The sequence below is a fragment of the Andrena cerasifolii genome, chromosome 7 (assembly GCF_050908995.1).
Source record: "Andrena cerasifolii isolate SP2316 chromosome 7, iyAndCera1_principal, whole genome shotgun sequence".
Classification (NCBI taxonomy): Eukaryota; Metazoa; Arthropoda; class Insecta; order Hymenoptera; family Andrenidae; genus Andrena; species Andrena cerasifolii.
The window spans coordinates 5,446,070-5,472,199 of record NC_135124.1 but is presented as its reverse complement, the minus strand read 5'-3'; the positions used below and the strand labels follow the sequence as shown (position 1 = coordinate 5,472,199).

Sequence of the window (26,130 nt, the reverse complement as noted above, 5' to 3'; positions counted from 1 at the left end):
TCAAGGACCACGGTCCCCTCCAGCGATGTGTCCGATAAAGAATTCACATTTTTCGAATCTAGCAAACAGTATCACGTTTCAGTCGATACAGTTGCTTCTCTGAGGATTTCTAAAAAAAACTCTAGTAACTTCGCTTTTGAAGAAACGTCGAAATGTGGAAGATACCATGGAAACATAAAAAACACAATACAACGAATTAAATTATGAAAAAAAGTAGAAGGTAGGAAAATATTTAAAAAAACAGGATAGAGATTGTGGGAGAGGTGCACAAATGAACGATGGTAAAAATGGTATAACCCATTCAATCCCGGGATCAAGGCTGTTTTTTGGATTCTAAAACTCCCGGGATTTGATATATATATAGTTATAAACTTATCCAGAGAATTTCGAGAATTTTTGAAAACGTAAATTACTTTATGAATAACTGAAAAATATAAAAATGGAATCCAACAAACAGCCGGGGGATCCCGGGAACCTAAAACTCCCGGGATTTGATATATCAAGTTATAAATTTATCCAGAGAATTTCGAGAGTTTTTAAAAACGTAAATTACTTTATGAACAACTGAAAATTATAAAAATTGAATCCAAAAAACAGCCAGGAACCCGGGATTGAATTCCCTACGCGTGTTCCTCGTGGAACTGTAACGTGACACCAATCGGTACGGTTCGTTACAAAACTCTTTTGCGATGTTTCCCATTTATGCATCGTCAGATGAATTATAGGTCAGAATTATTAAATCGTTGTATTATTGTTCCAGAATTGCCCTGCGATCCTTATATAATGAAAATGCGTGGCATGTCGTCCAGTTGCATAATCTGTTTGTTCCTGTCCCGCGTCTGTTAAAAACATTCTAACCAGCAATCCTTTCCCCTGTAAATGGAAATGCGTTAAGGGTATTACTTAGGCAGTCGTTTTTGTCGAAAATGAAGCATTCCTTTTTCAATTAATTACAACGAAATAAATTGAAAGTGAGACTTGTTCTTTGACCAATGTTTATTAACATCATAAGCATTAAAAGGAACAGGTTTGTTTAGTAAAAAATATGCATTACAGATGATTCATTTCGTTTTGCAGCGATTTTGTCGGGATGAAACGAAATTCAGAAACGAACTAAACCTGTAAAATAAGGAAAATTGTAAAAATGCCAGCTACGAAATGGCGATTATTTTAAAAAAAGTGAGTTTTTCGTTAAAAAAATGAGGTTTCAGTTTCTTTTTATAAAGAGTAGAAGTTTTTATTAACTTCAATTTAGGTTCAGGCCGAAACTACACATTTTGTGAACATGTTCGAATTTGATTTGAATGGATTGTAATCTCCGTTTTTGAGTTATCACTGCAAAACAAAAGAAACTATTTTAAAAAGTCTCTGTAATGCAAGTTTTTGACTAAACAAACATGTTTTTTTTTTTAAAGCTTATGATGTTAATAAATATTGTGTGAAACAACAAGTCTCAGTTCCAATTTATTCCTTTGTAATTAATTTGAAAAGAAATGCCTAATTTTCGACAAATTTTATATTAGAGAACTTTCATTTAGAGAATTGATAAATTTTCGCGTTACTTTGAAACCGAGAAATCAGCCAAAACTTAAACCTATTATAAAACCTGTTTATAAACAATACAATTAAAAGCGTATCTTAAATATTCTTTAATATGTTCCTCGATCGCATAAATTTTTTCCCGCGTAAAGTCTAACTTTGAGGAATGTGCTCTCTATGCGAGTGCTTATTGCCAGCGGCTATTATGGCCGCCGTTCTTTGTATAGCTTCCCCATTCATATCCAAACGGAAGGAAGTCGTCTAAAGCTCTGGAAGTGCTGCGGTCGAATCTTACAGCTTTCGGCTTCTTCACTGGTGGCAGATGTTGTTTCCGTTTCATTCACACACGTAAAATATGCGTCGCACGTGTCCCCGATGATTTCAAATATGTCGGAAGCGATAGAGGAATACAGCGAAAGGGAAAAGTATCCTTGACCCTCTTCGACTGAATTACCAGCCATTTTAGAACGTACGAAGCGTTATTACCATCCTTTCCATTGAAAAAATTATCACATAGTTGCATATAATTCCACACGTTTACACGATTAAAAAGGAAAATTTAAAATGAAATGTAAGTCCCTCTGGTTAGTAACAATTTCTTTGCGAAATTAAACTATTCAAAGGGATATGAAAAATATTTGATAATATTGTGCTGCATTTATATACAGGATGTTCGACTACCGATGGCCAGAGGGTGATTCTGCGTGAAAAAATAAGTCGAAAATACAGAATAAATTTTTTTGATATTCCGCTGCGTTTTTGAGATAATTGACTCTGAATTTTAGTCGAGTACTCGTGCACCGAAGTACAGTTTTGGGCGCCTGAGGGGCGCGCGGAGGTAAGGGGAATGCGGCGCGCTTTCCGTAGACGAACACCGTGTATTGGCATTTTCTTATTTCCGCTACGCAATCTGGTGGCGAATATTAAAGCAGTCTAATCGAGTTAGCTGTCACATGTAATTGGCAGTATTGGGAATTTCGACTGTTTGATGATCGATTTTGTAAAATTTAACAGACTATTTAATGACAAAAACATTATTGCACTATTTCAATACTTGTGTGACACCAGTCCTGTGGCGCGATTGACCCGACTACAGAGCTTACTTTAGTAGATGGCGCTCTCACAGTATTTCCCAGTAACAACGGAATAGTTGCCAATGTTAACGTACCATTTCTTTGTCCTCCTTACTGAAAAATTAATACTAAAGTTAGAGTTTAAAAACCTCTGCATTTTATTAGTTAAAAGGAAGCGGCAGCATGATAATATATATTGAAGTACTTATACGGAAAAATCTCAGACACCAATCTCGGCACGTAACTGATAAGGGTAAAGTACTGGTTGCATAAATGGTGGAGGAAGAAGTTCACTTCTTTGGTCGATTGAAAACTTAGAGTAATATTTAACGATTTTCCCAATCACGTAACATTTTCTTTGTATAGAATTGTTTAATGCAAAATGAAAGTCAAGATTAACATAATACTTTAGATATTAACATAATACTTATTTGAGATTTTTTTAACTGTAAATATATCTTTCAATTGATAGAAAATGGAGTACTCTTGGTAAATTAATTTTGTATGATTATTCCATAAATATTGAACACATTTTGTCACGATGCATCCATGATTTCGTTCTTAAGAGCCCATTAGAGCAAAATAGTTTTCTTTCAATCTTTCATTTTCACTTGTGACAACTATAAAGTGAAATTGAATTCCTGGACCTCCACACTGTAATAGATGATACACGGTAAAGTGATGACCTTGCAATATATAGGGTGAAAGATGAAAGAAAGGTGAATATTTTGGGAGGTCACAGTGTAGGTCATTCCAAGCAAAAAAGTTTCTACGTACTGTAGTTTGCAGAAAAGAAGGCGCCCGGACGTTAAGCGGGGCAAGGGGGAGGGGGGCTACCTTGCTCGCATTGGCCGACGCGACAACGTCGACCAATACAAAGTAAGCGAACGGGGAACACAGGCGGTGGGAGCCAATGCGAGCAAAGTAGCCCCCTTGCCCCGCTTAGCGTCCGGGCGTCTTCTTCTCTGCAAAGGAGACAGTATATGTGTCCTATTCCGAAGTTTCTGAGATAAAGCTATTTGAATGCCCAGTTGCAAAATTATTGATAACAAAGAAGATGACGGTCAGACGACAAACCTGTCGCAGTTTATGGTAAATTTTTCAAAAATTCCACCGTCAACATCACTGCTCTTTGCAATTCAGGTGAAAGCATGGCGCGTTGCTTGTCTGAGATCATCTAGACTTATATTGTATGCACATACATACCTTTATGCGGGCAACAGCATCCATTATGCGACCAAGTAGTTCGTCTCGTGTATCCACTTTTCCTCCATCCACTTTACCCTTCATCCAACCCTATAAGCAAAAAAACCGACAAGCTATCTAAGTAAACAAAACAGGCAACTCACAAGGCACGCAATATTTTGGTCCACAAACCGAAAATATTGCACGCCAAGTACCAGAAACCCTTTGAGATAAGTCACACGAACCATACAGACCTGTTTCTTTAGAATCACCGATACTATGACCTACATTATTGACCTATCCTCTCGAGACATCCAGTATAATAAAAGCGGCAGGTAACACAATAATCGATTAGTCTGCAAGCCAATCGAGGCCATCGCTAACGTTCCATCCCAAATACGCTACTTCTGTCGAAGATTCCGGGCTAGACGCGTTGCTGCAAGCTGTCGTCTCGCAGGCGAGACATTACCCATTCACGTTATCGAAGGAACGCAGTAATTTAAAGGTCACCGACGATCAACTGAGAATTGCACCAGGATACGTGATGGAACCGATAAATTAATCATTCGAAGGCGAGGCGAGTCCTCCCGTCGCCGACGAATGTGTAAATAAAAGCACGAGAGAGCACGTGCCCACCGGGAATGGCGGAGTGGACTGCGCGCGCGCTCCCCCCCAAAACAGAATAATCAACCGTCTCCTGTCGTTCGACCTTTTCCTCGGGCATCGGGAAAAATCTCTCCCATCCGCCTCGAAATGCCACAAGTGTTTGCTGCGAATGACAGAATCTTCTCATAGAGGTAACAACGGCAAAAGAGAGAAATCCTCGAATAGCCGACGCGCGGAGGTTGGGCGCGATCTCGAATGCACGCTGCCTCGCTTCTGGCCGACACCACTGTCCCACGAATCAGCTTGCACTACGTTGATCCTGGCACACGAGCAAAAAGGCCAGCGAGGCTTCTATTAGTTTTTATCGGCAGGCATTTGAAATTGAAATTTGACAGGTTGCACGTGAGGCAAAGGAAATCGGCGGTTTTTATATCCTTTGTATAATTAAGTACGCGACGCTTCCTTGACACGCGAGTTTTTCTCCGCCGCAAAAGAACGGCGCTCGTGATCGACAATGCGCTCTACGGCGGGAACGCAAGATTGATGGTCACGCGGATGGTAAAGCAGACGTGGGACTTTTGAAAGAGGGCGATCATCGTTATTTCCCATGCAATCGAGACATTATTTGAGCCATGGTAATGCTTGCATATCGCGCGTTAAATGTGATTGGGTCTTTAATTAAGTAGTTAGTAGTTAAGTAGTTAGTTTATTTTGCCTATTCGAGACTACTTGGTGAGAAAGAATGCGGAGAATATTTGCAGACATGAGAAAATGAATATGATTCCTGTGAATTCGCTTCAGTTCTCTGCTTATTATTCATTCGCTCGTCGAAATCGTGAATGGGTCTGCCGCGCAGGGCCGTTCCTGGCGGGGGTGCAGAAGGTGCCCCCGGAAATTTCCGAAATCAGCGATTTTCGTCCTTATTCTGCGATCTTGAAAGGTTTGTAGCTCAGAGCAACGTTAACCGATTTTAATGAAATTTTAGGCATGTATTCAACTTACTTCAATCTAAAAACGGGTTTTTTGAATTTTCATTACAGACTCAAAAAAAAAGTTTAAAAAACAACCTTTACTATTTTTGTTACTATTCCGACCAATTGCATTTTTTTCAAAACGACGAAAACGTCACTTAGCAAACTAATCCTTCTAGCTTCTCAAAAAACATTCATGTTGTTTGGACCAATTCTAAAAAAGTTACGCGATTTTAAAAGTTGTAAACTTTCTTTCGTCCGTCATTGTATATATATAAAAGTAAACACTGCATATCAAATTCTTAATTAAAAATTATTCAATTAATAAGGGCGGCAATATTGTTTTTGCACCTGGGCGGCCAAAACCCAGGAACGGCCCTGCTGCCGCAGAGATTCTTTTTCCTCATTCCAAATGAGCTCGCTGGTTAATTTAAATCGATGTCGGCGAGGATGACCATCTGAAACTGAAAATATTTACGATAATGACGCGAAGTCTCATTAAGTAACAGGCATGTGTCAAGACTCAAGACCCACCTGGTACTTCGGTTTCCTCCTCGATACAGCCTTGATTTTTATGTAACTCGCTCGTTGTCTTGCTTTCTATTTCGATTTCTACCAGCTAGACAAACTCGACTTCCACCGAAACTTGAACGAAGTACAGTTGTTCCCGGTTAAATTGATAATCCCAGGGTCTGGAGAATATCTTTTATTCAGGGAGGTAGACGAATTTCATACCTCCAATTTCATGCTTCACTGAGTTTATGGCTCTCAGAGCTAAAAAAACAAAGTTAACGCTAGTCATTATAAAGTGCTGTCAAGTTCCGCATTTCTCATCGGATCTTCGCGAAAGTGGCACCAATCGATTCCTTGCGTTTTCCCGATGAAAATGATTCCAAACACGACATAATTCGAGCTATAATTAGCAAAATTGCACAAAATTAATTGGCAGAATTTGAAGTCAACTTCGTTAAAAATAGTCCGATTTACGCGGTATTTTGTGTCTCTTGTTCGGGAGAATGCCAGGAATCCATTGCTGACACTTTCATACCGATAGGATGAAAAATAAAGAATTCGATTTTGTGAATTAAATGCTCGAGTGACCTTGGCACGACGCAAGCGTCTTTTTATCTCTTCGCCGAGCACCGACGCGACGTCAGTCGCACGTGTGCCACATAGGGCCGCTCGGGCGATGTGTCATCAATTTTACAAAAAGTCAAGTTCTTTATTTCTTATCATATCAGTACGGACGTTACACCAATGTTTTTTTGACAGTCTCCCAATTGGACTACTTTTAACAAAGATAGCTTTAAATTCTGCAAATTAATTCCAATATAATTTCGTTAATTGTAGTCCAATTTAAATGGCACATAGTAGCTTTTAATCGGGAGAATACAAGGAATTAGTCTCACTTTCGTGAAAATTTATGAAAAATGCAGCACTTGACATTTTCACTTCAAAATGGCTAGCGTTGTCTTTGTTTCTTCCCGTTCTGTATTCTCTAGAACCGGTCACCCTAAAAGATGGTTTTGTATCAACCTAACCGAGATCAATTTATCAAGTTAACCGGAAACAACTGTAATTATTAAGACGTACTCTATCGATAATACTATTACTCGACACTTGAAAGGTAAACGAATTCAATCCTATGCATAAAAATCAATCTTCCCCAAAACGAAGTCCTGTCGATTAAAATTCCATTCCACTTATGGTTCCGTTCCCAATATCGACCAGACAAAATGGTCGAGGAATAAAATTGCGATCAAGAATTTTCAGGCTTTCCGCGGAACAGGAGGCGAAAACATTTTTGTCTTCTCCATTCGTACCGAAAATAACGACGCAATGCAGCAGAGATGAAACCTCCCCCCCTCGCTGTCTCTCCCTCTCCCCCCTCTCTTTCTCCCCCCCCTCTCTCTCTCTCTATGTGCTTGTCCCCATATCTCGCCTTGTCCTCTCCTAAGCCGAGGGGAAAAAAGAAGGAATTCCTCCCACGATTCTCTCGGCGACTCGGCCTCGGACACACGCTCTTGTTTACGTGTCGCAGGCTCGGCGTCTCGGGGCTGGGGACTCTCTCGAATCCTCGTTCCCATCCTCCTTCTCTTCGCTGTCCTGATTTTAGCGAAGTGTTGCGATCGGCATCCGGCGGTTTCGTTTTTGTCCTGCTTACTCCCACACGCTCGCGTCTCTTTGTCACTCCCCTTAAAGGTGCGTTTAGACCGGTTCAACAGGGCTACGTGTAACTCCGGGCAACTGGTCCGCGCTGGCTTAACGCAATAAGGCCCATTTCGGTGCACTCGACTGCGTTGCTGTTCCCTGCTTTAGTATCGGTGATCGTTTGTGCTCGCTCTATTAGCCTGCTTAAGCTTTGTGAAGGCGTTGATAACGCGAGTCATTTTTAACCGATTCTATACGCCTTTAGAGTAGATATTGCAGTTGTGTGGCAGAGGTGGGGGGCTGGGTTTTCAGGAGTCTCGTGTAGAAAGTTGGAGTCACAAATTTTGTTGAAATTGTGCGCGTAGCTACTTTAGTGCACGCCACGAAATTCTAAGGCAGTTTGGATGGTAGTCCAGGTCGTCCTGACGTCACATATAGGCACCTGTGGACTTTTTGGAAAATATAACTCTGAACTGTATCTTCTCGGGAAATTTTTAGCAGCATTCCCTATAAGTTTAATATACTACTGTACACGATGCACACTAAGCGCAAATTTTCAGTCAAAATTATAATCCCAAAATTATGCACTCTTCTTGTGAAGAGTTGTTGACGTGTAGTCAAAGCATATTGAAAGTCAATGACAAACAATCACGCTATAGTATTCAAGCATAACACTGCAGTGCACACGAAATAATTTCTATTTGCTCTCGCTAGTACGTAGTGCTCCCAACGTTCAATTTGCGTAGTGACGTGTAAAATATAAATTGGCCAATAAACCCTGAGTGAAATGTAACATTTATTGACACGTTTACATTAAATTGGTGATATACGGTTTCGAAACCGGTTAATCCGGTGTCAGCGTATGTCTTTCATTAAAATCCAATTGAATCCGCTTTACTAATCTAGAGTAGGCGTTCGTGTACTACATTACATTTAAAAGTGGCGCTTTAAATACGAAGGATAGTCAACATTTAATCTTGGCAAAATTTAATGCCGCATAATTCTTAATTAGGTACTCCATGGAACACGAAAATGTACCACAAAAATTGGTTTCTAAATGAGATAGGGAATTTTTAGAAGACAAGAAAAGATGTAATCTGAATCAGTTTTAGTGGGAAATTTAATAACAGAAGATACTTCCTCTTCTTCTTACAGACATTATTTGAACCTTGCTCTGATTTAGCTTTTACATTCCTTTAAGAGGCTTTACACTCCAAATTTGGCTCGCTCACACGACGATTGTTTGCCGGTGCGACTATTTTGTATACGCCTGGAAATGTACACAAAGGTGCGTGCACGAGAATGGTGGCAACGATCGAAACTGGATTTGTTAAACCGAGGTTCATATACGAGTTCACGGCGCACCAAGCGAGGAAAACGCGGCTATTATATGTCGACGCGCCAACGACCGTGAGAGGCCCATTTTATCTCGTACAAGGATTCCTCGCTCGATATTATTCGCCTCCGCCTCGACACGCCATCGGCAGCCATTAGTCGCCTCCTCGGTTTCTGTAGATGGGGAAATAGCCTTTAGGCTGGTCTCCGAGAATACGTCACTTCAAAACAATCATCGATGGCTTTGTACGTAAGCGAGGGAGATAGTACAACAAATTATTTGTAAAATATAACGATTTCTTTGAAGTTGGCATTGCAAACCGGCAAATCGGTTTGAAGTTTTTTTTTCACTGATAACGTAGTAGATATCGACGAATTTATTCGCTACATATATGCGCTACATTGTTATACATACAATTTTTACCGGTAATTCGCCAAATTTTTACCGGTAATTCGATAAATTATGTATTTCTCGCGATTTACCGGTAAATCGATTTACGATTTGTAGCGCATAATTCCGTCGATATCTACTACGTTATCAGTGAAAAAAAAATTCAAACCGATTTACCGGTTTGCAATCCCTACTTTGAAGCACCTAATATTTTGGTGTCTATGGAAATTCTTCGATCTGCTGCTTAATTATTTTCAAGATCACAATGTAATTTTTGGGTGAAATAGTTATTAAATTTTAAATACACTATTAATAACACCATTTAGTTGTGTGAAAAAATTCCCCTCGCCCTTATGAATTAGGTCATTCTTGAATTATTTTTTGTAGAAGCCAATTTTCCCCACTCCCGCTGCGTGTCGAATCTTTATTCTTCCGAATACTTGGGCGTCTCTGTCTGCGACATTGACCCACTTACGGTTACATTTTCTTAAAAGAACACTGTACTACCGACACCACTGTCATTGCAAGCTAATGTCGTATATTCGAACACGGCCACCCCGGATTAACGACTCTTTACAGAATCGAGAAATCTTTAATCCCTTAACAAAACCCTACATTAATAACGTTAATAAAAGCACTTATTTACTCTCGAGACAACATTATCGTCAAACTCGTTGTAATTCACAGACTAAAGCGATATTAAAAACAAGAATGGAATTGTCCCCCGGCGGGGGGTAATTGACTGTTTCGGTGGAATCGGCGGAGGGAATTTTGCGTCGCCTCTCGGGCGCGTTAATAAACGGCGGTTTAATGCGCTTCGTATTATTCAGGTTCCCGGCAGGCGTCGCGTTCGCACCCGTAGACGGGCTCGACTCTCTCACCGGTTGCATCCTCTTCTAAACGCGCCATCGAACGAATCACGGACGCTGACGGGCCTTTCTTCCTTTCTTTCTCTCACGCCAGCCGCGCAAGCTGTGTGTAGGGGCTTTTGTTGCGTGCCGAGTGGGCTCTAGTTGACGAAATATTGACATCCGAGAATAGAAACCCGTTGCGGGCTTTGCAGAAGGGGCCCCACCCCGCCCCCCTCTCCCCCCCCAGACGCTGCTCCAAAGGGGAAAGATAGGAAGGGGAGACGGAATATACGGTCAGAATAAGGGAGAACAGAGACGATCGAAGGGAAAAGGCATATATAGGTTTGGCGGGTCTCCTCCGTCCTTCTTTCTCTCGCTCGCTCTTTCCCTTCTCACTCATTCCGCCTCTCTCTCTCTCTCTCTCTCTCTCTCGTTCTACTCCAGCCCCCCCTCTCTTTTACTCCCAAAGTTGTATTCAGCACGAATTTAAAGGGGGTGGGACTGCGGATGACGTCAGCCTTCGAAATGCTCCCTGTACGTACTATATCTGACCGTAAGTACGTTACGTGTATACATACATATGTACGGGGTGTCTCGGAAATATAATACGTGAATTATTCGTGATCGCGGCGCGCTTGTTTATCGTCCCGCGCGAAGGAATTATTTTTAGGGAAGTCCGCTGCGGTTGTTTTGCGACGAGGTTAATTATGCTCGACTGCGCGGACGCCATCTATGTTGAATCGCAGGCGATAGTAGGATACTGACAAGGGAAGTTCGGCAACTCGGAAATTCAAAGAAGCGGAAAGTTCGCGGAAATGTAGCTATGGGTGAAAACACCCCCTTGAAAAAATGGTAAGTTCTGTAGTTTATCGTGAATATCTACGAAACTGTAGAAGATATAAAAAAGAAGTTGAATTCAAAGTTCTGTAGGTTTTTATGCCCTATAAAGCGGCAGTAAAGAATTTTCGAAAAACATTATTTTTTTCAAAATTTATCTCTACCACACTTTTTGGCGACAATTCTTTATCACCGTATTGTAGAATATCGAAAGTCATACAACTTTTAATTGAACCTTTTTTCGATATCTTTTACGGTTTCGCAGATATTCACGATTATATGAAAACTTAGAATCGTTTTGAGGGGTTGTTTTCACCCTTAGGACCGTTTTAGTGCCGAATCAAAAAATAGTTAGAGTATTAGCATCCCTTGAGCTACATCTCTGCAAAGTTTCGTAGTAGTGTATGGTAAATGAATTTTTTTTCAGTCACCGGATACATTGTTGTCGTCACCTGGCACATATTGCCATTTTTAACGTATCGGTTTAAGAAAAATATAACTCGTTCCTGTAAGCAAGAAAGAGAATCTGTTTGTCAGAATCTTGCAGCAAAATATTCCATGGTAATTAGTGTCGTACTGTTTACTATATAATAACAATGAATAGAAGTCGGCCAGAATTATCATTAAAATAAAAGGCTAGAATACATTTATTTTTTACAGTGTTTACGGCGGTTGGAGCATATATATTTCAAGTCGAAAATGTTATAATGAACTGAGGCGATTATTTCGAACATGGCATTAAGAGTTTTTCGTGTCGGCAGCTCCGACAATGTCGTCCAGTGGATCCGTTTACGAACACCCTATATGCTGACGCACACGCGCCTGCAGACGTGTGTGTACAAGCGACGATATGGGTGGACGACGTGTTCCTCTACCGCCGGCGTATTGAAATCGAGCGAGAGGCTATTATTCGAAATTTGTTTTTGTCGATGCGCCATAATCGCGTCTCGAGGACACTAGGGTTTATACAAAAACCGACTTTTGAAAAAACCGGTTTTCGAATTCCACTATTCCCAAAAAACCGGTTGAACCGGTTTTCGAATTTTCACAAAAAATATATAATTAAAATAGTAAATAAATATTTGTACTTATTTTAAAAATGTTCAGTTTCCTTAATATTTATGGAATTACAAAAATATAACAGAATAAAATATACTGTATCTATACAAAACCAAATAAATAAATAAAAATTAAATTAACTAAAATCCGTACAATTTTTTAGTTCATTTAATATTTATGGATCTACAAAAATATAACAGAATAAAAAAACTAAAATCCGCACAAAATATAATTTTATTACAGTGGTACTAAATTATAAATCTTTATTCCATTTAGTATTTCTCTTCAGAAAATATGAACTCATGAATACAGTTTTACAGTAATGAGTAAACTGTTACATACTACAATAGGCTTGTGTCCGAGGCGAGTTTCAAGTAAAAATGTTAACGTTTCTAATTAAATAATTAATTCATCTCTGCATATTAATTCTAATATATAAACCGTTTTTTTTTTTAAATTTAAAACCCGGTTTTCGAATTTTACAAACTTATAAATAAAAACCAGTTTTTAAAAACCGACAAACCCTAGAGGGCACCACGCGCGGAGAAGGCTCTCCTTCGCTCTGACGACGAGAGCAAGCGCGCCCCTCTTCCATTGACTTTGAAAACCTCTAGAGTCAAGCAGGCGTGAAAAAATTATTTAGCAAATGATGAACGAGATCTTTATATCTGTCTTTCTTTCGTTTTCCTTTTCTAGTTCTAAAAATCGAGGACGTCCGGTCCGTCCTTCGTTTGTCAACGGGTTTCTTCTACGCGACCGTGGCAAATTTGTCATCAAAAATACTCGGACACGTGCGCAAGAAATTCCTTACAATGTTCAATCTTAAGTTTGTTTAGCGATCGTAGTAAAACCGATGCTTAATTAGTTTGAGAATTTAAATAATTCTTTTTTATTCGAATAAAAAGCCTTGTTCATACCAAACGATATTATTATATCGTTTATAATTCCATAAGCAAGGTGTTCAGGTACAACGGACCAAGGAGAGAACCTCGTAGAGGGCGCCACGCGCTCTGGAAAGCGCGCGCGAAAGAAACACTATCCGTTTAAATTACCATCCGGTGAAAACTACGGCGGATCGGAGCACTTTAAGCGATGAAATTAAAGGGCACCGATATGTCTGCCTGTAAACAAAGATTCTCTGCCGTTTTATAGAATTTCCACGAGCACGCGCAACAGGACCTGCTCGTGCACGTGGTAATGCGATATCGCGAAGGATACGCTACGATACACGCGGTGCACTCTTTCACGCGGTTCCCCGAGTTCCGAACATTACGCAGAACAATGGTCATCGTATACCCTTGTCCGTAACTTCTTTCACGTTTCTCAGTAATTTCCCCTCGAGTCTCATCGGTGCTTCTAACTTTGATTCCTTTACAACTGCTTCGCCTTTGCGATATTCTTCCCATGTTTTGCACACAACGTTGGCAGGGCCGGCTTTAAGGGGGGGCAGGCAGGGCGACCGCCCGGGGCGCCTAAATCTGTAGGGGCGCCACTGTATGCGTTTATTCATTTATATCCGTTCTGCTAATTGATTTTCGTGCCCTTGGAGGGTCGCCATGATAATCTTGCCCGGGGTACCAAGTATGCTAAAGCCGCCCCTGAACGTTGGAGAAAACCGAGACTTCATTTTTTTAGAAAATTCATTCTGACTTGTATTTTAATTTAATATGGTGCAACTGCCAAGTTGAAATGAATCTTTGTCGAAAGATAAGTCACAATTGTATAATAATTTTTCCAACTATAAAATAGAGTTTAAAGTACCCGCCCGAATGCGTGCACTCTACTGATAAGGGAATTAAATAAATTTTCTCGAAAATGACTCGATTTGAAAAAAAGGTATCCTGCAATTTCGACTTATCTTTCCACAGTGATTCTTTTCCTCTGCAGCTATTTGTTGCTACATTCTGCCAATTTTTAATCAGATATATGTGTGTCTCTCAAACAGTTGGTCATTTTTCTTGAAAACGGTGTCCCAATAAAATGTTTTATATATTCTACTTGCCCCTTCATGTAGAATCACACCCTGTATAACTCCCAAGTTACTTTCATCTTAATTAAACACTGATTACCCTCTAAAGATAAAAAATTTTCATAGCAAAATAATATCACTACTATAAGTAGTACTACTGACTACGAAGTAGCATAAGTACTAAATCAAGTAGTGTAAAAGCACAGGAGAAACCAGCCACCTAAGCGATACCACCGTGAGCGTCGATCAGAACTAAAAGTTTTAAACAAATAGCTCCGTTTATCCACCTCCCTAGGAATTTCTCTAAAGTCAAAAGTCCTTCAAATGAACAACCATCTCTAAGTCAAAGATTCTACTCACTGCCTGGAGGGGGTTGGCGGGCGGAACTTAGTCGAAAGTGAAAGGGTTAAGAGAAAGTGGCTAAAGAAATCAGTCCGTTGGGAAACGAATTGGGCAAGCTTGTTGATCCTCCTCTCGAGCTAGCGCTATATCCCCGTTTGCGGAGCAAGGGTCGAGGAGTCGGCACCCCATTGAAACTTCCACGCGAACGTCTGACGAGTCGAAAATGATCGGCCATAGCGCGTCGGTTCCCGGACGCGATTCCACCGGCAAGCGGTGTTTGTAGCAGAACGGTATTATAAGCGCAGCACGGTGTGTGAATAGCGAGCACGTGCATTTCCCACAGAAAACCAATAGGGGCCTTGGCCAGCTGGGAATACGAACGGTGCGCGCAGGGTTCGCTCTCAGTCTTTCGGTCTTTTGGGGGTAGCCTCTCTCGCGCGCACGCACGCACTTCGTGCGGGGACAGAGGCGAGGCTACCATTCGATAGCCCCGAACGAGAACAGTATTCAGACCTGGATACATCGATGAAAGGGCACGACAAAGGGAATCGTTTTCTACTTCTTCGTTCTACGCGCAATGTACTTTAATTCTCTGCTCCTATGAACCAAATGATCCCTGTTCTGGCTAGTTTATTTCTTGCTGAACACTTTCTTAAGGTTTCACTTCTCTCATCCTGCTGGTCAGTAATTCCAATTCAACATGAGCGCCTGCTACCTTGTTTCCCCACTTTTTCAGTGGTTTGTTTTTGTTTTTCTTCCTCGCCATTGGCGATAAGAGTTTTATGCGCCAGCTCAGGCGACCAAACCTAGCCCTGACGTAGATAACGTTGAAGTCGTGCCCGGTTCCCTTTGCCGCTTTCGCTTTGCAATTTTTTGCCCAAGTAAGCGAGAACAGTTTTTCAGGCAGCTTTTAGTGTAATTGCAAGTCAGTTAATTTCGATGGTGCCGCGTTACAGAGTCAATATTATCGATAGTCTATTACAGCCACGGTGCCGGGCGCAGTTGCCACGTAGTGCGCGATTTAAGCTGGCGACCTTCTCAAATAATTCAGCACTCATGAATAACTGTCATATATTATTGCTGCACCGCAGAAAATAGAGAACGTTGCGATACAATCGATTACTCGCACGGAACCGTTCGGACACGAATCTGACCTACAGAGCGGTATCTATGTTGCGTTCCCATCGATGTGCTTCTTCGCCTGGTACTAAATTCGTTCGTTGAAACTGTCCCGAGTTACGCACGCTAGCCAGCAAATTGTTGCGATCGCTGCCGAGTCTTCCTTTCATTTTCCATTTGGCTGCGAACATTATAAACGCATAAATTTATTGCGTGGTCGAATTTTAAGCATTATCAATTACACACAGCCGGGGATAAATTATCTGAGAACTCGATCATAGGAAAATTTAACACCTCTGACTACTGTAGCCTGTAGCTTGATCCAGAAGACAGATCCTTCGTGAAAATGCAATTTTATCCTCGTCTTGTTTCAGCACCCCAGTTGTCGGTGAAAGGTACCGTGCGGCGCGCAATCATTGTCGTTTTTCTCGAAGTTGGCAGCAAGAACAGCATCAACAACGGCGGCGATCGGCGTTGGGGTGCAGCCCGTGTTATCATCCGGCTATCATAGCACGGTGCCACCCCAGAACGGGGGTGGTGGTTCGACATTTAGTGCCGCGGCGATGGTGGCAGCTGCCACCGCTACGGCCACCGCCACTGCCAGCGTGGTGGCCATGCAGGACCGCCAAGACATCCCCTCGCAATTCAGTCAGGTACTGTCTCGTCCGTTTCGTTCGATATCCAAATCGCCAACAACATCCTCTTTCTCACCCTCCCCCTCGAATGAAAATTACTTTCACGGGCCCCGATTCTCTCGATTACAGATGCAGAGTCAACATGGAATACCCCACCAAACGTACAACGCAGGGTACGCCCAAAGAGGACCAATGGCCGGAATGGGGCCAGTCGGGATGAGCAATTTCAATAGCATGGGCACCATGAGCCCAATGCACTCTATGAATTCCATGAATTCGATGAACAGTATGAATGGCATGAACTCGATGAATCCTATGTCAATGGGAGGTATGAACGGTATGAGTAGTATGAACGGGATGACCCCCATGAACTCCATGAGTAACATGGGTAATATGGGCATGAACAATATGATGGGACCTAACAACATGCAGATGAACAAGATGAGCATGCAGGTAGGTTAAGTATCACGCTTCTTCCGCCTTCTTCTTCTTGCTGTCCCTTCAGTATAGATCTACCCAACCTTTGTCTTCGGTATCAGGCCCAAAGGACGCCGACGTGTTCTCTGGAAACTCAAAGAAACTCACGTTAATCCCTTCGCATTCCCCAGGCTCAACCACACCAAGGCTATCCAAGGAGATTAGCGCCTTACCCGAACCCCGCGATGCACATGGCGCAGAAGAGGCAACAGGGCCCGTACGCGGCCCCTAACCCGGCAGCGATGCAGCCAGCCTTCAACGGCATGGCCACGTCGCAGTACCCGACCAATTACCCCGGCGCAGCGAGGCCGAGCTTCCAGCCACAGTATCAGCCGATGCAAACCATGAATCCCTCGGCTGCTGGCTTTGGGCCTAACACGATGATACGGACTACCACTATGAGGCAAACTGCCCCGTCGTACAACACCGCCAGCCAGGCGGCGGCTAGCCAGTACTACGGTAGCAACGGTATACCAGTTAGCATGGGGCCCACCACGGTTGGCAATCAATTCGTCGGCCACCAACCCAACACGGGGTACGCCGGCGGCGCGTCCTCGTACGGGGCAGCCGCCGCCGCCGCGACCAACCAGTATCAGCAGGATGTGACGTCGATGAGAACGACGGGCGCGGGGAGTCTGAATTACCAGCACAGCCCCATCCCCGGCAACCCAACGCCGCCGTTGACGCCGGCAACCAGTATGCCCCCTTACATTAGCCCGAACCCGGACATCAAACCCAACTTCAACGAGATGAAGTCACCGGTTAACATTCAGAGTAAGTGTTATTCGGCGTCTGCCTAATAGGAGTGCGCTTCGCTTTAAGCTTGCACAAGAGGGAGCTGGCGATTCGCAGAGGTTTTAAGCGATTGGGCGATGCTAGTCGACGAGGATATGCAGAATGTAGAGCGCCAAGGATTTTTGGCTAGTTGTCTTTATCAAGAGCGGTTTTAGACCGTAGCTTTGCCATTTCGCTAGGATTTCAGCGATTTTTCATCTCTGTAAGACCTAGGCGAGGGGGATTTATATTCTAATCCGCGTGACTAATATGCTGCGACTAACAAGGGAAGATCCCCAACCCGGAAACTCAAAAAGTTGTGAAACTTTGGGGATATGTAAAGGATATACAGTGGCGTGCAAAAGTATTCGGCGACCCTTTAAAATCGCATAACTTTTTTAAAATTAATCCAAACGACTAGAGTTTATTTCTTTGGAAGATAGAAGGATTAGTTTACTAAGTGACGTATAGTGACGTCGGTTTGAAAAAAAAAATGCACTTGGTCGGAATAGCAAAAAAATAGAAAAGGTCGTTTTTTAAACTTTTTGTATGAGCTTGTAATGAAAATTAAAAAAAAACCGTTTGTAGATTTAAGTAAGTTATATACGTGCCTAAAATTCCATCAAAATCGGTTAACGTTGCTCTGAGTTATAAACGCTTAAATATTGCAGAATAAGGTAAAAAATCGCGAAATTCCCGAAATCAGCGATTTTTTTTCGACCTTCTTCTGCAATATTTAAGCGTTTATATCTCAGAGCAATGTTAACCGATTTTTATGAAATTTTAGGCACGTATATAACTTACTTAAATCTACAAACGCGTTTTTTGAATTTTCGTTACATAAAAAATATTTCGGCTCATAAAAAAAAGTTAAAAAAGCGATCTTATCTATTTTTTTTTGCTATTCCGACCAAGTGCATTTTTTTCAAAACCACGAATCACGTCACTTAGCAAACTAATCCTTCTAGCTTCTCAAAAAAAACTCCAGTCGTGTTAGAATTAATTTTAAAAAAGTTATTCGATTTTAGAGGGTGGCCGAATACTTTTGCACGCCACTGTATACGTATTACGCAAATTTTTTGCTGTCCAAATTCACTCTAAGGAGGTGAGATTTTGTGTTTTAAGTCGCGAATTGCTAGAACTACAAGTTACCAAATGATATAGTCCTAATTAAAAGAAGTGACTTACTTTTGTCTGAAAACTTTTTATCTATCTCTTACAGTTCGCGTTTGATAACACAAAATTAGAAAACAGCCGGATTTTCAGGGGAATTAAGCGAGCAAAAAATTGCGTAATACATACCTATATATCCTCTAGATATCCCCAATGTTTCATAACTTTTTGAATCTCAGGCTTGGGGATCTTCCCTTGCAAGCGATTAAAATGTGAAGACGCTAATATAATACTTCTCTTATTATTATTGCGCAGAGGACGATGAGTTGAGATTAACATTCCCTGTGAGGGATGGCATCATTCTTCCACCCTTCCGCTTAGAACATAATTTGGCTGTAAGCAACCATGTGTTCCAACTGAAGTCTACGGTGCATCAGACGTTGATGTGGCGGTCCGACTTGGAACTGCAGCTGAAATGTTTCCACCACGAGGACAGGCAAATGAACACGAATTGGCCGGCGAGCGTGCAGGTCTCCGTGAACGCCACGCCGCTGGTTATCGATCGTGGCGAGAACAAAACTTCTCATAAACCCTTATACCTGAAAGACGTCTGTCAACCAGGAAGAAACACGATACAGATCACGGTATCAGCGTGCTGTTGTGTAAGTTTCAGCGATAAACTTATTAGCAGTAGCTACTAGTGGTAAACGCAGTAACAGTTACCAGTAGTCGGCTATTTTTTTGTTTCTTCTCCTTAAAACGAAATTAATTCTCACGAATGATAATAACGAATTTGATAAAAGGTCATTCTAATATTACAATACTTCTGTTTTGTCGTTTACAGTCGCATTTGTTCGTGCTCCAATTAGTCCACCGACCAAGCGTGCGAAGCGTGCTTCACGGATTGCTACGTAAAAGGCTACTCACGGCGGAGCACTGTATAACCAAGATCAAACGGAATTTCAGTAATACGATTTCGAACAATGGTATACAGTCGGAGAAAGATGTCGTAGAGCAAACAGCACTTAAGGCAAGGCACATTTAACCAACACCACATAAAATGTTCCACTTATGTTTCTTTTTTTTTTTAATTGATTCGTTAACGTGCTACTTATCGTTACAACAGGTATCCTTAAAATGTCCTATTACTTTTAAACGTATTACACTGCCAGCAAGGGGACATGACTGTAAACACATACAATGCTTCGATTTGGAGTCATATCTACAGCTAAATTGCGAAAGAGGATCTTGGAGATGTCCTGTGTGCACGTAAGTGGCCTATTCCTTTTATAATCGCTATCGCAAGCCAACGCACGAGCCAGTAGCTTGTTGACCGGTGTACGCGAGATCAATGTTACGTATATGCTTCATAGGAAACCTGCGCAGCTGGAAGGTTTAGAGGTTGACCAGTATATGTGGGGCATTTTGAACACGTTGAACACCGCAGAGGTGGAGGAGGTGACGATAGACTCGGTCGCGAACTGGAAGCCTGCGAAGAGCATGGCCGGTATTAAATCCGAGGAAGAAAGCGATTGCAAGAGAATGACCAAGGCAATGTCGCCTGGAAGTATGAACATGCCGACTATGAATAACTGGGATATGAATCAGGCAATGAGCCCGTACATACCGCCAGACATGAGCAGCATTGTAAGCGGCTCTATGATGAATAACACAACGCCGTCTGCGTACGGAAATAACAATATCAATCATCGGAACTCATCCGGAGGATCTTTCGATATTAATTCCGGAACGAACGCAAACACCAATAACGATTACACCAACGGAACAGGGCCTCTTTCACACTTAAACGAATCGGTCAACTCCTTAGATCCTTTGAATGCTATGGAGAAGTCGCTTAACGACCAGGTAAATTAAAACCGCCGAATTTATAGCATTCTGTGGTTTTATATAATAATCCAATGTATACCGATCGTTGGATAACATTGCATAATATCTTGGTGTAATAATATTTGTTTCTTCCACGTTGCAGATGCCCCACACGCCTCATACACCTCACACCCCGCATACACCTCATACACCAGGCGGTGGAAACAGTGGTCCACCAAGTGTTCCTCCTGCGTCCCAAGAATCCACAGGGAATCATAACACGTCTGGTAGTACGAGTACAAACATAAATAACGACACTACAGATATACCATCGGATTTAAATTTCGATCCGGCTGCGGTGATAGATGGCGAGGGTACAGGTCAAGAAGCATTGAATGTGAGTACCTGAAGATCCCATATCCTCGTTGGTCAGGCTTCATCGGGACGTTGGTACTAATTGATCGTACGCCTTGTGTTACAGCTCTTGCCAGACAATGTTGTAGATCCAATGGAATTACTTTCGTACCTAGATCCACCAGATCTGAATACACCTCCTAGCAGCGGCGCTAGCAGTGGTAACCCCTCATCGAGCGACGACATATTGGCACTCTTCGAATAAAAAGATAACGGGCATCTTTTAGAGGAATAATCAAATTGCGACCCCGACGTTAAGAAAAAAAAAAAAGAAAATGAAAAAAGCGATCGGCAGGTTTGCATATCTTACTACAAATATATTTCCAATCGGTCGAAAATACTTGTAGTGAGGGATTTCAAAACGTATTGGGGTCACTGTGGGTGCTTTCACCTAATTCAATGGTACAAACAATCTTAGCTCTAATTATAATATTCCTATTAACGAAGTTAGGGCATATTACTAGATTTAAAGACGATGACTTTTAATTAATAGCGGAACAGAGCACCACATAGCGTGCTTCTTTGTAAAGATGTTATTGCACGGATTGTGTTTAGTCCTTGACATTGGGAACCTTATTTCCAATAGAGATGCGTTATAACATTGTGCCGGGCATATGTTCCAGAACTGATCACTGAGTACCACAATTATATTAATTGTGTTCAAATGAAGGTAAACGAATTTTTTAATACCGAACGTAGAATAATCTTTTTCCACGGGGAGCTTTTTACATACAGATTAATACTACGAGGGATATTTGTTTGATACAGCAAATGTGCGATACGATTGGCGAACTTATATATATACACATATATATTTTATACGCATTGCCATTTATCTATTTCTTCATTCCGAAATAAGTTTTTACGCAGACAATATTTGTAGAACAGATCGAGACAAGTTAACACGATTACGTTTGATAGACAAGCCGATAACATTTCGTCAATGAATTTTTACAAATCGTATGGCACATTTATAGAGTTTTTATATTGAAAATGAGGGCCCCGAGCCCGAATATCTGCACAATATTGGAATAATTTTAGAAAAAAACCAGCATTCTTAGCGTACCTTCGAAACGTAGACATTGTTCTAAACGGATTTATGATTTTGGAATATTTGCTTGACAAAATGTGCTGTGCTAATTCAAAGGCTTCGACTTTGAAATTCTCCCTGCAATACGATCTTTACCTCAATACCGGTCTACTCGCATTCAAGGCTATGATGGACCTACATCACAACAGAATTACAAGTTGTACAGAAACTTTTGTAAATAAGTTTTAATCGAATATCGATAAGACGTTCATCTGTTGTGAATCACCCTGCTTATTGATGGATATAGCGCATATAGTGTTCCTTTCCTTTAGATGATTAGTAACAACAGATGAAGAACAAAATAATCGAGGGCATATCGGGCTTCACACTGGAAACTAAGTAATATTTCATACGGTGTATCTTCTGAGCTTTTAAGTTAACGCAACAATATGTTTCGGTCTTATTAGTAAACTCTATTCGTTTGTTGGGGGATTTATTGATTTAAGAATTTTAATGTTTCGCATATGAGTATCGCTAAAAGGATTATAACAACCTGCGACTGAGAGGTATAATTCAACAGAAATTCTATATCAGTTTAAACAATTTAACAGAATGTCAAATGTCTGAACAGTATAACAGAATATTTTTAAACGCGTAAAACCTCTCAAGATACATCAAAACCGTTCACGTGTATAGAGTTTATTTTCACATTCTGATATAAATAATTTAATAATCGGACTTACAGAAGAGAAAAGTCACTTGTTTATGTATTACTTTCCTGAAAAGCGAAGGATGAATGGTTGGACAACTAATATCGAACTAAGATCCCAAGGAAAGAAACATATGGTAATAAAATAGGAAACGTCAAATTTTATAAACGAATCAAGTTTTGCACACAGTAAACGTACACAGGAAGAATTTTCCAGGATCTGCTAACAAAGTAAAACATACGAGGATAACGATGCACATTTGATCAGCGCGAGGGGAATACATTCTATGTGACAATTTATTATCATATATTCTAAAAAAAAAAAAAAAAGAAACCGATTACTCGTTTATCGAAAATTCAAATATTCTAGAATTATTTGTATGATATACTGCCAGAGTGACACCGCCTATGGCCCCGCCGCTTGCGTAGTAGTTATTACATTTATATCTTTTGTGATTAAAAGAGAAGATATACTTAAAGTGATTCATGTAGATTATACAAATTTTATATAAAAATGTATTTATATTCCAGTGTGCGACACTAGTGCACATTGAATGATTAGATGCGGTCAAGTTTCTATTCGTATAACTACTATAACATTATTGAAAATAGGATAAACAACATTACTTACATTAAGCGCGACTACTGTATATTATCTGTATATATGATAAATAGATTAATAATATAAGAAAAGTGGCAGATACTTATTGGCCAGTTATAATAGTAAAATGATTATCTTAAATATGTCTCAGAACCAAAACATACAAGCATTGTATGAGAATACTTTAAACTAAAAAAATGTAATATGTAAATGGCTGCAGGATAAATTAACAGTTCAGATATTGCACTGTTATTTCTAATAGAATTATTACTTACTTATTAAAGACATAATTATCGAAAAAAAGTTTATTCAAACTGTAAGCTTTACTTAGGATTGCCAGAAAGTAGGCATAAGCAACGTTGTTGCGATTGTACATAGGCAATGTCTACCTATACCTACCTAATAATATCCTAAAAATACACGATACATGGTCTTGGTTTATAAGTTGTAGAGCTTTATAAACATCTGGTATGATAACGCAAATACATTAATATAGTTCTCTCTCGTGACGAACATGCGTATGTGAATAACAAAGTAAAATTATTTTCAGTAAATAAGGATACTAAATACCAAATCTATTGTTATTACTATTGATTAATATTTGACAGTTAAATTGTATGAAACATTTCGCAAAATTGAAGAATTTAATACCGAATACCTGCTGACAAATGCAACTTTTGCAAACGAAATCCTGGCAATAACGTTACTGACAAATAGTACGAATTAAACCATAATTACTGCATTACGCGTTTCTAATATCTGTTTTTAATCGAAGTTCGGTACTATTTTAATAGCATTTCGGATTATTATAAATCTCTACAACTTTATGATTATATACCTATTTATCTATTGTTAGGAGGCCTATGATTTGATCCTACAGTGCGCCAATGAACACTTTAATGATCAAAGATTATGTGTGTTGTCTTGTCCGAGGCCTGAAGAGCTGCACTGAGAAAATAAAATATTTTCATGTAACATAACACAGCTGTACCTACTTATGGCAAATTCGACGCATACAATGGATCAAATAAAGCACAGAGTATTTAAGTAAATAATAAGCATTTACGGATAATCGATATTTTCATTTCCTTATTAATTGCATATAAACACAGTATTATTTAATAAAGTCTACTGAGAATTCCATGTAATTTAGATGGAATGTATCAGTTTCAAATACTACATACGTTTTAGGTATTTGTGGATTTGAATTACCCATCAAACTGGACACGGACCAAATTGTACTTGTAAAACAGATTTTTGGGAAAATTTCAATTTTAAATATCGGTCGAATGTTTCGTACGTTTTTATTTTAACATAGTTTCGTAAATATTATCGTGATAAGTGTTATCATGACTCGACTATCTGAAACATTGCCAAAGAAAATCAAAACTGAAAATATTGAATAACAGAACTCAGTTCTAAATGGAGTCCACAATGTAAGCAAAAAAGGAAAAGGCCACACATTTCTGTAAATTAGAGTTCTGCGCATATTCAACAAAGGAAAATGCCAAACTGCAAGTCCCAATCCGATAAACTGAATGGCTATGTTCTTTGTCTCCTTATTACAGCGTTTTTGTACTGATAAAGCTTTTATAGGTTCACTTTTTTTTAAACAGTTGGTAAATTCTTCACAGATCGTATCAAAGTTTCGTAGATGAGTAACGAATGTTACATAGTCAAGCCACGATATGTATACATTTATCATAGTCGCCATAAGTAGTTAGTACAGACTTGTGTGAAATAATATAAAGAGTGCGCATTATGAAACAACACTGATATCATTGGTTACATTTACGTAAGAAATTTTAATACACAAAGACCAGTTTATAATATGTATGACAGACACCACATTGTTTCTCAATAACAGTTAGAAACATTCAATAAAAAAGGCATAAAATATTGAACACTCGTGTCATTCTTAGACCATTTTTCCTATGGTTTGATTAATCGTTGATAAAATCGTTGCAGTGATATATAAACAGAATCTTTGTACAATATACATAAATCATGGATGGGAGATGAATAATTCATGAATAATTATGAAAGAATTGCAATGCTTTTTCACTACACCTCAATTTTCCTTTTAAATTATATTGTAACATTGAAAAGCCTTAAATATGAATCTAAATCTATTCAAACTTAATTTCATTAATTCAAAGTATGTAACAACCACAGAATCAGTGGTGGATTTAAGGAAAATGGCCCAGGTGGCAAATGTTCTGGGATACCCTGTATACATAACAGAATTACAAATACATTTACGCAAGTGGGGTCTGAAAATTGTGGGAAACAAAAAAGAATATAGTAAACACTAAACAGATGAGAACATAATTTTTTTGGAAGACGGGGCCCTGGGGGGACCTTCTGGACAGGGGCCCAAACGGCAACATAAGCCAGGGCCGTTCCTGGGTTTTTGCCGCTCAGGTGCGGGGGCACCTTTTGCACCCCCGCCAGGGACGGCCCTGACATCAGCGGCCCGTTGAATCACTCGCTGTACAGAAATGAACTTTCATAATTTTACAATGAAATGGATTCGTCTTCTTCCATTAAAATTAGAATGCAAATGAAATGATCGTTATATATTAATGTTCGTTGGATTTCCTGTTAAAAAATTGAAAATTTCCATGCATGTAGCAATTCACAGGCACTGAATATTTTGAAGGTAAGTGGAAATAATATAGAATATACAGGATTAAAAAATTTAATTACAATTATTCCATATTCTAGGCTTGGGTAACAAAATTTTTTAAAATAAGTATTAAGTTTTGTAGAAACTGCATTCAGTACATTTATTGCACAGACTGCATAACACGGACGAGTTAAAAATGCATCATCCTATTAGCAGAAAACAAAAAGTATGTACGTGTATTATGCATAGCTAGAAGAAGCAGAAGCAACATTTTGTATTTAGTCCTGCATGTATTAAATGTAACACTAAAAAGAATAGGTCTCTTTAAATATGTAAAAGTAGGTGCCAAGAATAATATCAAACACTCCATAGCACATGATTTCTACATAAATTATCACAGTTATACATAAAGCAAAAATACAATCGTATTGTTTCCGTTATTCCGGAACGTAAAAAAGATGGCAGCTTCGTTAGTTTTAATTTTTACCGCTGA

The 26,130-nt window shown here is 40.0% G+C and overlaps 1 protein-coding gene and 2 long non-coding RNA genes across 3 annotated transcripts in view; 2 read left to right on the top strand and 1 right to left on the bottom strand.

Moving 5' to 3' along the window:
* Tna (Zinc finger MIZ domain-containing protein tonalli) overlaps window positions 1-24,202 on the top strand; it is a 36,465-nt gene extending 12,263 nt beyond the window's left edge. Inside the window, exons 2-10 of the mRNA XM_076816729.1 lie at window positions 15,803-16,081; window positions 16,193-16,516; window positions 16,672-17,314; window positions 18,743-19,089; window positions 19,272-19,457; window positions 19,554-19,696; window positions 19,801-20,293; window positions 20,418-20,651; window positions 20,736-24,202. Of these exons, the coding sequence (XP_076672844.1) occupies window positions 15,992-16,081; window positions 16,193-16,516; window positions 16,672-17,314; window positions 18,743-19,089; window positions 19,272-19,457; window positions 19,554-19,696; window positions 19,801-20,293; window positions 20,418-20,651; window positions 20,736-20,873 (2,598 nt within the window). The 5' untranslated portion in view covers window positions 15,803-15,991 and the 3' untranslated portion in view covers window positions 20,874-24,202. The remainder of the gene's footprint in view (window positions 1-15,802; window positions 16,082-16,192; window positions 16,517-16,671; window positions 17,315-18,742; window positions 19,090-19,271; window positions 19,458-19,553; window positions 19,697-19,800; window positions 20,294-20,417; window positions 20,652-20,735) is intronic.
* Window positions 1-26,130, top strand: part of LOC143371528 (uncharacterized) — a 114,228-nt gene that overhangs the window by 83,499 nt on the left and 4,599 nt on the right. The gene's annotated exons all lie outside the window — the stretch shown is intronic.
* On the bottom strand, window positions 1,169-4,804 carry LOC143371276 (uncharacterized). The gene is made up of 3 exons (XR_013085996.1): window positions 4,052-4,804; window positions 3,819-3,908; window positions 1,169-2,726 (listed from the first exon to the last, which is right to left on the bottom strand). It is a non-coding gene; the product is annotated as an uncharacterized LOC143371276 (long non-coding RNA).